Below are 12,586 nucleotides of genomic sequence, written 5' to 3' on the forward strand. Positions count from 1 at the left end.
TGCAGTTTTCATTTGTTTTCCTACATTTGTACAGCCAATTTTGCCCTGTGCTTCCCCGGGTAATAAGAATAGGGTAGTGGCCCAGGTCCAAGGGCGTCGTAAGAGGCGACTACGGGCTTTTTCAAAGTGGGAGAATCAAGTTGCCGTCTTATGACGTCAGCACAATCGGGCCAGACTCGTCCGGGTTAATTACCACACTCGCACAGAATACCGGCGTGAAGTAGCGGCCTAGCGCCGCAATGTTTCGCATAGGTTAGTGTCGAGGACCGGAGGCAACGCCGTCCACCACCGCCTTGAGCCGGCCTTGTGTTTCCTTACGGAGACGAAGATATCTCAACCTAGCGATACGTCATATTTAACGTACCCCGGGTAGAAAATTGAGCACAATTTTTTGCCTCATGCCGGGGTATGTGTGTACGTTAGGGAGGATATCGGCTTATTTAAAAAGGCTTACAAAGTAAATATAAAGGTGGGCCATCTAGTGTTTTAAATTTGGTACACAAAATCCAATCTTGGATAGAAGTAATGGACAGTCTAATTGATTGTTCAATTATTTATATAAGAAAATAATTTGTGATGCATTTCTTCGCAATTCTAAGGTTTTCATATTAAAGAAATTTAATTTGTCTTTGTAAGTTATAATAGTGTAATTATTAGTAACATAACTCGTATATTGTAACGATATGAACATTTAAACTTCAACAGATAATTATTGATCAAACATGTACTGAGTGACTGGGGGGGAAGATGAAAAAGGGGATACACAAAAAGACCTTCATAACGCAAGTAGGAGGCATTCTGTTAGATCATTTTTAATCTCGGTCGGTTTAATCAGCGCTGAGAATATCGAATTGGTATCCTAAAGGCTCGACTATAGTCCACAGAAAGTGCGCCACACTTTATGTAGCGGAAATTATATAAATTACTAATTATGTGCCAAGTTTATTGTTCGCTTCAGATCTCGGATTCACTTGTTACCAATCCAAACCCTTTAACCCCATCAATTTATTAACATTTTGTTTTTATTATTGAATCTACTGCTACTTCGTAAAGGGTTGTGAGCAAGAAAATCATTACCACTCTTTTAAATCCTTTTTTAACATTTTGTTTTCAGACATAAACTTACGGAGACACAGTAAGATTGGAACGGAAGGCGATTCTGTTGTCAATGACAAGACGTAAATAGTCAGCCACGCCTGGTATTAGATGCTATTTTGAATATTAAATCACTTGCTGACGCATACATACATGTCAGCTCATTAATTATAAGCGGGCATAGCCTAAGTCTGTGGTTTTACATAAGGTGTTGTTAAATAAAACACAATTATTGGGCTGTTAAATCTGAATCTGCCCCGCGTGTTTAAGAGCGTCTAATTAACGCCTATAGCCTGATTATAGCACATGTATAATAGACCTCTCCTTTTCATTTTCAAGTTAAAACTTCTTTAGCTGCGTTGCCCACTTCTGGGTAGGGGAAAATGTTATGGGTTGGCGTTACCGACAACGACTTTAGCTGGCGTGCGCGCTAAATAATTAATTAAAAAAATAGATATACATTACAGTTAGATACTTAATGGATGGGTGAAATCTCGCGAGTTCGCGTCACCGAAATGCTTATAGCAGTGTATCTGTAGCTATACAGCTGACGTATGGTATTATTGTGCAACATTAGTGGGTTGTACATCTTATAAGTGAAATGGAATGGATTTAGATAAAGTTCAATGTGTATGTGTAGATATGTATTGTACGTTGTTAAATTACTTAGTGTTTTTGTTTGATATGTTATTGAATATAAGTAAAAATATGATATTAATAATTTAATTATTATTAAACATTAAGAAATGGGCAAACGGGCAAAAGGCTAAAGTAATGAACCCATGGACATCCGCTACACCAGAGGTTAAGACTTGCTTTTACTACCAGTGGGAGGCTCCTTTTCACAGGATGCCGCCTAGGTTATTGGTACCACTATTTCTATATTCTATATGCAGCACGGCACATTGCTATGTGTAAACATTACTGTGTTTCGGTCTGAAGGGTACCGTAGCTAGTGAAATTACTGGGCAAATGAGACTTAACATCTTATGTCGCTAAGCGACGAGCGCAATTATTGTGCCGCTCAGAATTTTTGGGTTTCTCAAGAATCCTGAGCTCCACTACATTGTAATGGGCAGGGCGTATCAATTTCCATCAGCTGAACGTCATGCTCGTCTGGTCCCTTTATTCATAAAAAAAAGAGATTCGTTGCCGGCCCTTAAGGTATGCTCTAAGTTGAAAGGTCCCTAACTTGTATAGGTTCAGGAATACTGTACTCGGTAATACCACGAACTGGCTATGCGAGCAAGTAGTTTATCACAAAACATAAAAATATTTATAACATAAAATTTTCACTTCAGCATAATACTCATACCCACAAGTGATATGATCAGCGCTGGTCTTCCGGAGAACCCCAGGTGGTCTAGCGGATTGTCAAACTACTTAAAGGTTATACATATAAGAAGCCTTACCATACCAAGATAATAATATCATAATAAAAAAGTAATAACAACAAAAAATTACATAAAATTTAGTGACCAGACCTAATTCAATAATCTATATACTTATATAAAAATGAATTGCTGGTCATTAGTCTCGCTAAAACTCGAGAACGGCTGGACCGATTTGGCTTATTTTGGTGTTGAATTATTTGTAGAAGTCCAGGGAAGGTTAAAAAGGTGAATAAATATGAAAATTCTCGGAAAAAAATTAATATAAAAAAATTGTTTTTCCTTTGATGTGTCCCCCGTCGTTTAGAAATCAAACTGAAAGAATAATTTAAAATATATATATCTAATTAGATTTTATATACGTTTCTTTCTAAATGATACTAAGCACTTCTTGGCCAACATTCTGAAATATAACAACTGTTTCCCGATGACATCTATTTTGCACACCCGTAAATGATTAGCCTAGATAATTATAAAATTACTATATAACCTGAATATTATATAGTCTGAGAATCGGTCGTCATCTATTTTTTATACCCCAATAATTTATTTATTAATTTTCTTATTATTTTATATGGCAATACAACGTTTGCTGGGTCAACTAGTTAGTAATATAATTAAGTTAATATTAATAAGAATCTCTCTAAAAATAACTCATGACAAGAACTGCAGGCCGTATAATTTATTTTATTTTTAAATAGCACTAGTGTCAAGTGAAAGAGTTTCCTGTACTTTTTGATGAGTATTAAGGAACACTTTAAGTTTAATACGAAAACCTTGTTTAGGTATATACTTATTAAATAATAAGTTTAATTGTACAATGTTACTTTGTAAATGTTACTTTAATTGTAAAACATATTTTTGATGACAAAAAAAGCCCGCTGAGTTTGTTGCGCCCATTCTTCTCAGGCCTGAGGCATTCATTTTGGTATGGGTGGTAGTTTTTTTTTGACTTTCAATAAGTGATGTCACATCCTATTTTCAATAAAAATATTTGAATTTGAATTGGAGGGGGGATATAATTCCATATATTGGCTGACGAGAATCGGAAACTTCCTCTGAAAGTAGCTGTGGCATGACTCTGCGTCAAAAGCTGCGTTGCACATTGCCTTGTGCCTAGAGAACGACGACTTGATGCTCATGACAACTTATCATACAAATATGAAGGTGCTTTATACTGAATGATATCAAAGAGAAGACAAGCGAGATTAAATTTGCGCCTGTGTCTTATTTTAAGGATTGAGTGTTTACTTAAGTAAGGTGTTACATTGGCTCTCAAAGGGATATAAAACAGAAACGGGCGCACGCATTCTGAACTCTTTGCATTAGTTTTTGTGTTCTTGCGAGTAAACGTGGACAAATGGAATATAAACTTATATTAGATAGATACTAACTAAACATCCTATGAATATACCCCAGAGTAACGTAAATTACTATTCATTTTATGTTTAGAGGTACTTAAATAAATTATATCAAGGGTAACTAAAAATTAGTCATCTGTATGGGATAGACGATTTTATGCTGAACTACCAAAAGTACCGCCATTTTTTCTTATAGAAGACGAGGACAAAGGGTAGGTATGCGCATCTGATTTTAAGTAATAGATACAGCCTAAATTCATTTGCAACACCAGAGGTTGAGAGTTGCCAGCCTTTAATAAAAGTGTACGCCTTTTTTTAAAGCATCCATGTCATATTGTCTTCAAACACCACACTATGTTTTGCATATCCGAGTTTTATGTTTTGAGAAAATTTTTAATGTCTGTGCTAATGTGAGCTTATTCGCAACATTCTGTGCGTGGAGTGTTTAAAAAAGAATTAAGAATTCCAAACCCACAAAACTTCATCAATAATATAGTTGGTGTAAATGTAAACAATACAGTGTAACTACTAGTAGGTACCTTTGTACAGAAATAGCACAAGCCGCCCGCGTTGCGAGTGCGGCACATCAAAGGTCAGATTGTCTATGAAGTATGAACGCAGATATACGTGCGTCGAATTATAATATCTCATCTTCATGCGCGTGTTGCTTGTGATGAGCGGAGCGGGAAAATAATTATAAATTGGGGAATACATTGCATTGGAGCTTAGCTTACACCTTACCTTACTTAAACAACTTTTATTTAAAAAGAATACGGTCTCAGGCCCAGGGGTGCATTCGATACCTAAGCGACTAAGGACTTTTAGAAATAGGAGAGTCACACTGCCGTCGTGTTGACGACACGTACGGCGGCCAGAATCGGTTAAACCCTCTCCGAGTATACTCGCTCGGGCCGCCCGTCGTGTTCTGGGGAGAGCATAGAACTGTGCATTTCCTAGGACAAACGAGGCACCAACAAAACGGCAACGCTCCACGCTTGATGTGGACTATTGCAACATTACGGGAATCCACTTAATTTTGAACCACCACCTTGAGGCTGCCTGTGCTCGCTTTTTGTTTTTTGATAATTCTAGGATAATAAAAAAAAATCTTTATTAGTTTTAACAAATTCTCCATAATAAATAGTGGCAAGAACCTCCTTTTCAGCATATAAAGAATGCTTGTGCCAGGAGGCTCCGCTCTTTCTTAGCCTTAAAATAACATATTTAGAGAACTTAATAATATTTTAGGTGTGTGTGTGTGTGTTTGTGTGTATGTGCGTGTGTGTGTGTGTAAATTCTAGGATATACCTATTTAGATAGCTATGATTCATAAACGGTCTGCATTGCATTTTTATTGTAAATTAAAATAAAAAATAATCTGCATCATCTATTTTGTATTTTGGAAATTTTCAGTGCGAACATATTCAGAATCATGGTGCAACCCCCCACTTTTATGTAATTGTTTTACACTCTGTATATTCGCTATATGCCTCACTATAACCGCTTCCCGTTATCAAAGACGTGCCGACGATCATAAGCGTCTATGAAGACAATAACTTTACGTCAGTTATATAGCCTGCGATAGTGTACTGTACAATGTACACTTATTGTTCCGTCGACCGTCTATAAAGTTCGCAATAATACAGCATCGTGTTTTCTAATGTGCATGCTGTAAATTATTATTTACTTCACGTTCATCAACAATAACAATACACATAGCTCTTACGCTATAAATGATAATAGATATTTAGGTACATGCTGATAATAATTATTTTGATATGATTCTATTGTATTTTTTAAATTTCAAATTTAATTTGGAGTTTGGTACGTGATGTAGAAAAAATAAGATAGAGAGAGTTGAACATGTCTTGTTTTTGTAAAACCAAGATTTACGAACCGGTTCGAGTCCCGTATCGTTTATAAATTTTGATTACTAATTTAATTTAAAAAATTACAAGTTAAGGCTTGTCTAATCACAATTGACATTAATCAAGTGCGTATAAAATAAAATAATTGAAAAGTTTTAAAGCTTTTATCCAACCCATTATATCTCCTCGATTTTGTTGAAAGTCTTTTCAAACCTGTGTTTCAGACAGTTCGAACCGAAAACGATTTTGCAGTTTATTGAACTAAATTCAAACCGTGTGAAGACCTTAAAGGCCGGCAACGCTCCTGTAATTCCTCTGGTGTTGCAAGAGAATGTGGGCGGCGGTGATCACTTAACACCAGGTGACCCGTACGCTCGTTTGTCCTCCTTTTTAAAATGAAAAATAAATAAATAAAAGATGGTCTAAGGGCGCTTTTAGTGTCACGCGGATTTGCTCACGCACGCGGGATTGGCCCGCATGCGTAAAATTTCACGCTGCGGATCATACGCAGCATGAGTTTCAGTTTTCTACGGGCTGCGTAACGGTATAGACGTGTTCAAAAATGATCAATGTCAGAAGAATATGTGTCGCTTACATACTTTACAAACGACGAAACAAGAAGACAAGAGTACATGTTGATCCCTTTCTTGAAAATAGGCTTCTTGCTGGGGCGTTTGTTACACATTTTGGAAAACTACAAAATAGTGAACGTAAATTTAAAAATTACTTTCGAATGTCCATTCGTTCTTTTGATGAACTGTTGTGTAAAATTGAGAATAAGCTACAAAAAAGCAGTTTACGAAGGATTACAATACAACCGATTGAGAGGCTCGCTATTACATTAAGGTAAGTTTTAAATTTTAAATATTTAATTTCTTGCTATGATTTAGTGGAAAGGGATTTGAACAGGTAGGATAAACGTACCAATCCCAAACCAGTAAAGGACTTTTTTGATTTCAAATTACTGTCATGTGTAAATTTACATGTGCAAAAAAAATATGGTCATGTACTCTGGTCAACTGCAAAAATGTTAAACAGAAAAATCAAATCAATGATATTTTCAGTAGTTGACCATCGTGGTCAATTATTGAGACATCATACAACACATGTTCTAGTAATTATCCAGTCTAAATAAACGGTATAATAATGATTGTTTGTTTGAAATATCGTAAAGTAATGCGTCATTGGTTATTAATTGTTGAAATTTCATAAAATCAGATTATTTCACTCATAAAATGTCGCCTTTAAAGTGGAATCATTCCTACCTTTCATCACACGCGACTTATAAAATTATATAAAGTTATAGGTTTGCACATGACAGTAATTTGAAGTCAAAAAAAGTTCTTAATTGGTTTGGGATTTCAACTACATACACAATCCTTTTTTTATCTGATAAAGTACACATGGCCACAGATCAAGTTACCCAAAACCAGTATAAATGGAACTCGCACCTTGCGCATTATCATACTTAGGTAACCCGTCGGAGTCCCGCTTATACTGGATTTGAGTAACTTGATCTGTGCCGTGTGTACAACCGCACTCATATGAATAAACAAACAATTAGAGAGAAACTGGAGAAAAAAAGTTAATCGTACTCATTTTAATAAAAAGAGTTTTATTCATAAATTAAAAATCAAATTTTACATCATTCATTTCTTTGTAAATTTGTATCCTGAGCGTTGACATTACTTTCGCCAGTAGATGATGTTGTTGCTGGGTTATAAATTATGTCATAAGACGTGATATTAAACAGGCGACTTTCAGTCGAAATAAGAGTTTCATTATCATTCACTGCAGCAGAACTAATAGCATTGTCGTTAAGACTGGAAGTATCCTGGATTATACTATTGGTTTGGTAATCTTGATTTATCGGTGACAAACTGTCAAGCTCAGTAAAAGCACTAGAACTTGTTGTAGGTATGGGGCTGTAGTATGCAGGTTGTGTTTGACTTTCCATTTCCATAACTATATTTAACACTTTTGTTCTGAACATTAGTTTTTGATATCTAGTGAATCTTTTTAATGAAGGCTGCAGAGACTGAAAGAAAGCCAAATCCTCACTTTCCAGCTCCAGTTGCTTAGACTTTAAGCATTCTAATAACTGTGCCTCAAATTCGGATGGTGCTTGCTTTTTAGATTTTACTTGTTTTTGTTTTAATGTTGGGTGAGAACTTTCTTGACGTGAAGTACCTGGTTGCGTGGACTCATTGCGTGTTTCTAAATTACGTTGTGATGTTAGTTGAGAACTTTCTTGACGTGAAGTACCTAGTTGCGTGGACTCATTAGGTGTTTCTAAATTACTTTGTTCAGACATTTCTTCACAGAGTGACTCTTCTCCGGCAGTTTCCGTTGTACTGTCTAAGAAAGTCAAAATGTCATAGTAAGAATATTTCTTCTTCTTCTTACTCCCAGAGCCGGATGGCTGATTTTTTTCAGATATCTTGTCTTTCTGGTAAGTGTCCCTTGCTGTTCGCCAGCGTTGTTGTATTTTCTTGTCTGAAATGACAAAATATAATAAGTAGTTGGCAAAAGTACACACAGTTTCAGATCAAGTTACCCAAAACCAGTACCAATAAAATTTGCCATCATCAATATTAAGGTGAAAACTTCCGGAAGTCACTAGCGCTGTAAGTTTTTAATTTGTTTTAACAAAAATTAGCTTCATTAGATTCCTTTCATTTGTCGGAAATTTTACCATAGGGGTTAATTTATACAGAGGAGATTTCTTATAAAATATTAACAGCACTTTTATTGAATAAGGCGTTACTTTGCGGAAATCCATAACTATACAAATTATTTAAGTTTTCTTTAGTGTTAATTCCGCCAATATTTGTCTTTAAAACAATTCGACACGTGTTTCGCCTCTACACGAGGCATCCTCAGGACGTGTTGTCTCGCCAAAATCTGGCACGAGACTGAATCAAATGAGCCGGAAGCCGCTCTTTTATACCCTCGTCCCATGAAATGACGCGTTGTGATTGGTCGGCTGTTGTGACGTATTACCCCCGGAAGAGACACGTAACAAAGGTGATGGGACTAAATTTGTTTGTTCATTCAACAATGTAAACATAATGTTATTTTTGTGTTTTATTATTTCTAATTGCTCTAACACATTTAAGCGAAATCCTTTTTCACATGTATGCAAAATATTAAAATTATTATTGTTTCCGAGTGAGTGACCTGTATCAATTAAATGTTTCGCGAAGTTTGATTTTTCGGGATGATTATTCGTAAATGCGGCAATATGTTCCTTTAATCTAATTTCGAAATTTCGACCTGTTTGACCTATATATACCCCGTTACAAGTGTCACAACTTAGTTTATAAACGCCGGATTTTTCTGAATTATTTAATCGATCTTTGCCATTACATATTCGACTGACATTGTGATTCGTTCGGAAGGACACATTAATATTGTTTTTCCTAAATATTTTAGCTATTTTATCCGATATTGGACCAATATATGTCAAACTACCCACATATTTAGTATTTGATTGTGGTGGGACGGGATAAAGTTCTGAATTAATTAAACGTTTTTGTTTATTTTTAATTAATTTGTTCACTAACTGTTTTGTATAGCCGTTGGAAACCGCGATTTGGTATATTGTATTAAGTTCTTTCGCGAAGCTGTCACGGGACAGTGGGACTGACATTAATCTGTGAACATAGCAGCGGAAGGCCGCTAGTTTATGTTGTACGGGGTGGCAAGATGACGCGGGAATAGCAATATCTGTATATGACGGCTTTCTATAGATTTTGAATTCTAATTTATTATTTACTCTTGTTAATGTTAAATCCAAAAAATTTAGAGATTGGTTTGATTCGAATTCCAATTTAAACTTTATTTTTGGGTGGATCTTATTAATTTAATTAATGAATAGATTGATTTGACGTTCGGTGCCTGTCCAGCAAATTATTATGTCGTCAACGTATCGGTAATAAAACAGGATATGTGGGTCTCTCACCACGTAATTACACTCAAAATTATCCATAAATATTTCAGCCATAATTGGACTTAATGGTGATCCCATTGCTAATCCTTCCTTTTGGCGATAGAATTGATCTATCGCCAAAAGGAACAAAAACCAATCTCTAAATTTTTTGGATTTAACATTAACAAGAGTAAATAATAAATTAGAATTCAAAATCTATAGAAAGCCGTCATATACAGATATTGCTATTCCCGCGTCATCTTGCCACCCCGTACAACATAAACTAGCGGCCTTCCGCTGCTATGTTCACAGATTAATGTCAGTCCCACTGTCCCGTGACAGCTTCGCGAAAGAACTTAATACAATATACCAAATCGCGGTTTCCAACGGCTATACAAAACAGTTAGTGAACAAATTAATTAAAAATAAACAAAAACGTTTAATTAATTCAGAACTTTATCCCGTCCCACCACAATCAAATACTAAATATGTGGGTAGTTTGACATATATTGGTCCAATATCGGATAAAATAGCTAAAATATTTAGGAAAAACAATATTAATGTGTCCTTCCGAACGAATCACAATGTCAGTCGAATATGTAATGGCAAAGATCGATTAAATAATTCAGAAAAATCCGTCGTTTATAAACTAAGTTGTGACACTTGTAACGGGGTATATATAGGTCAAACAGGTCGAAATTTCGAAATTAGATTAAAGGAACATATTGCCGCATTTACGAATAATCATCCCGAAAAATCAAACTTCGCGAAACATTTAATTGATACAGGTCACTCACTCGGAAACAATAATAATTTTAATATTTTGCATACATGTGAAAAAGGATTTCGCTTAAATGTGTTAGAGCAATTAGAAATAATAAAACACAAAAATAACATTATGTTTACATTGTTGAATGAACAAACAAATTTAGTCCCATCACCTTTGTTACGTGTCTCTTCCGGGGGTAATACGTCACAACAGCCGACCAATCACAACGCGTCATTTCATGGGACGAGGGTATAAAAGAGCGGCTTCCGGCTCATTTGATTCAGTCTCGTGCCAGATTTTGGCGAGACAACACGTCCTGAGGATGCCTCGTGTAGAGGCGAAACACGTGTCGAATTGTTTTAAAGACAAATATTGGCGGAATTAACACTAAAGAAAACTTAAATAATTTGTATATTAACAGCACAGTTATGTATCTCAAATCTGCTAAAAGTGGCCACTTTTAGCAGATATGAGATACATAACTATACTTCGAACATTTCATATGAAATCATAACTGCATAAATACCCCCCTATGATAAAATTTTCGGCAAATGATAGAAATCTAACGTAGCTACAGTACTGTAGTTAAAACGAATTAAAAACTTCTAGCGCTAGCTACTTCCGTGCCCTTTCACCTTAAGGGTATTTATTTTTCTTCTGAAGTAAAATTCGAGCGGTGCATGCCGTCTTATGTCTGATGTCAGCATTATTAATATATTATATAATCATAATATTATTAATATATTGTTTTTGTTTTCAGATATTTGGCAACTGGTAATACATTCACTGATCTACACTATTCCTACGTGATTGGAATTGCAACAATTAGCGAAATAGTAAGACAAGTTTGTTACATAATATGGATTGAACTAAAGTCTGAATGTATTCCACAGCTTAATGGGATCAAATGGAAAGAAATCGCAGAGGGATTTCTCACATATACAAATTTTCCTAATTGCTTGGGTGCTATTGATGGAAAACATATAAGAGTGATTCGACCGCCGCACAGTGGATCACTATATTTTAATTATAAGAAATATTATTCTGTAGTGCTCCTCGCAATGTGTGATGCTGATTATAATTTTACATATATTAATGTCGGTACCAGTGGAAGTAACGCCGATTCAACCATCTTTAGAAGGAGTCATTTGTATACGAAACTGGAAAGTAACACGTTGGGTATCCCTGACCCGCAAGAGTTGCCTATTATTTGCCCCGAAGTAGCTTATCCATCTAGTGTAAGAGCAAAGTTGCCGTTCGTGATAGTGGGAGACGAGGCATTTGGTTTATCATCACATGTGATGCGGCCTTATGCTCGTGATAATTTACCTTACAAAAAGAAAATATTTAATTACCGTCTGTCCAGAGCTAGAAGGTACATAGAATGCACTTTTGGAATTATGTCAAATAAATTTAGAATATTTCACAGATCCATGACTGTCAAGTTAGATCTAGCACAATTAATAGTCAAGACGGCATGTGTACTTCACAATTTCATAAGGAAACGGGATGGATACATGGTCAGCCATACATTTGTCACAAATGGTTTTACGGGACCACTACCCAGGCAGCAGACTGAAAGTAGTAATACGTCGGCAAGTAATATCAGAGATATATTTGCAGATTACTTTATCAATGAAGGAAAAGTCTCCTGGCAACACCGATATATAATTAATTAACTAAACTCAAAAGGTTTTAGAAGGTTTTTGATGTTATTTGTGAATTAAATAATTATGCTTATATTAATAAAGTAATGATGCTTGTATAAATAAAATAATAAACCAAACACATACCCGCCTCTTTTCTTTCCTCTTCGCTCAAATTTTCGTAGTTAGGTGCCAATTCCTTCAAAATATCTCTCCATGCAGCCTCTCTCGCGTCCCTGTTTTTGTATAATTCATTGCGTTTATCCCACAAAACGGGCCGCAGATGAACTTCAATGATTACTCGCTCTGTATCGATTTTCATTTCGGCAGTACAATACGGCGCGTGCGCCCCGTTCGACTCTAAAATGGGCACTGAAGTTGTAGGCAGTGCTTACGCATGCGGATACCCCGCACCGGGGTGGCGCCCCGCACAGCGCCCCGCGTCCCGCGTGCGTATATCACGCTTTACAATAGATACCTATATGAAATTGTTCTTTGCGGATGCTACGCATGCGGGCCAATCCC

General features: G+C 35.9%; 2 protein-coding genes across 2 annotated transcripts; one reads left to right on the forward strand and one right to left on the reverse strand.

Annotated features, from left to right (window-relative positions):
- Positions 1-6,141: 6,141 nt before the first annotated feature.
- Positions 6,142-12,207, forward strand: LOC126965251 (uncharacterized). Its single transcript, XM_050808750.1, has 2 exons — positions 6,142-6,561; positions 11,176-12,207. The coding sequence occupies exons 1-2, from the start codon at positions 6,278-6,280 to the stop codon at positions 12,092-12,094; spliced, it is 1,203 nt and encodes a 400-aa protein (XP_050664707.1). The 5' UTR covers positions 6,142-6,277; the 3' UTR covers positions 12,095-12,207.
- On the reverse strand, positions 7,310-12,383 carry LOC126965259 (uncharacterized). The gene is made up of 3 exons (XM_050808759.1): positions 12,209-12,383; positions 7,981-8,211; positions 7,310-7,905 (listed from the first exon to the last, which is right to left on the reverse strand). Exons 1-3 carry the CDS (start codon positions 12,381-12,383, stop codon positions 7,361-7,363), a joined length of 951 nt encoding a protein of 316 aa, XP_050664716.1. The 3' UTR covers positions 7,310-7,360.
- Between the last annotated feature and the right edge of the window lie 203 nt (positions 12,384-12,586).

Source organism: Leptidea sinapis, chromosome 7 (assembly GCF_905404315.1).
Source record: "Leptidea sinapis chromosome 7, ilLepSina1.1, whole genome shotgun sequence".
Taxonomy (NCBI): Eukaryota; Metazoa; Arthropoda; class Insecta; order Lepidoptera; family Pieridae; genus Leptidea; species Leptidea sinapis.

Coding starts and splice junctions, on each gene's coding strand:
- LOC126965251 (XM_050808750.1), top strand. CDS start 6,278: ATGATCAATGTCAGAAGAATATGTGTCGCTTACATACTTTACAAACGA. Junction 6,562..11,175: donor AGGCTCGCTATTACATTAAG/GTAAGTTTTAAA, acceptor TTTTGTTTTCAG/ATATTTGGCAACTGGTAATA.
- LOC126965259 (XM_050808759.1), bottom strand. CDS start 12,383: ATGAAAATCGATACAGAGCGAGTAATCATTGAAGTTCATCTGCGGCCC. Junction 8,212..12,208: donor AGAGGAAAGAAAAGAGGCGG/GTATGTGTTTGG, acceptor TTGTCATTTCAG/ACAAGAAAATACAACAACGC. Junction 7,906..7,980: donor TAATGAGTCCACGCAACTAG/GTACTTCACGTC, acceptor CCACGCAACCAG/GTACTTCACGTCAAGAAAGT.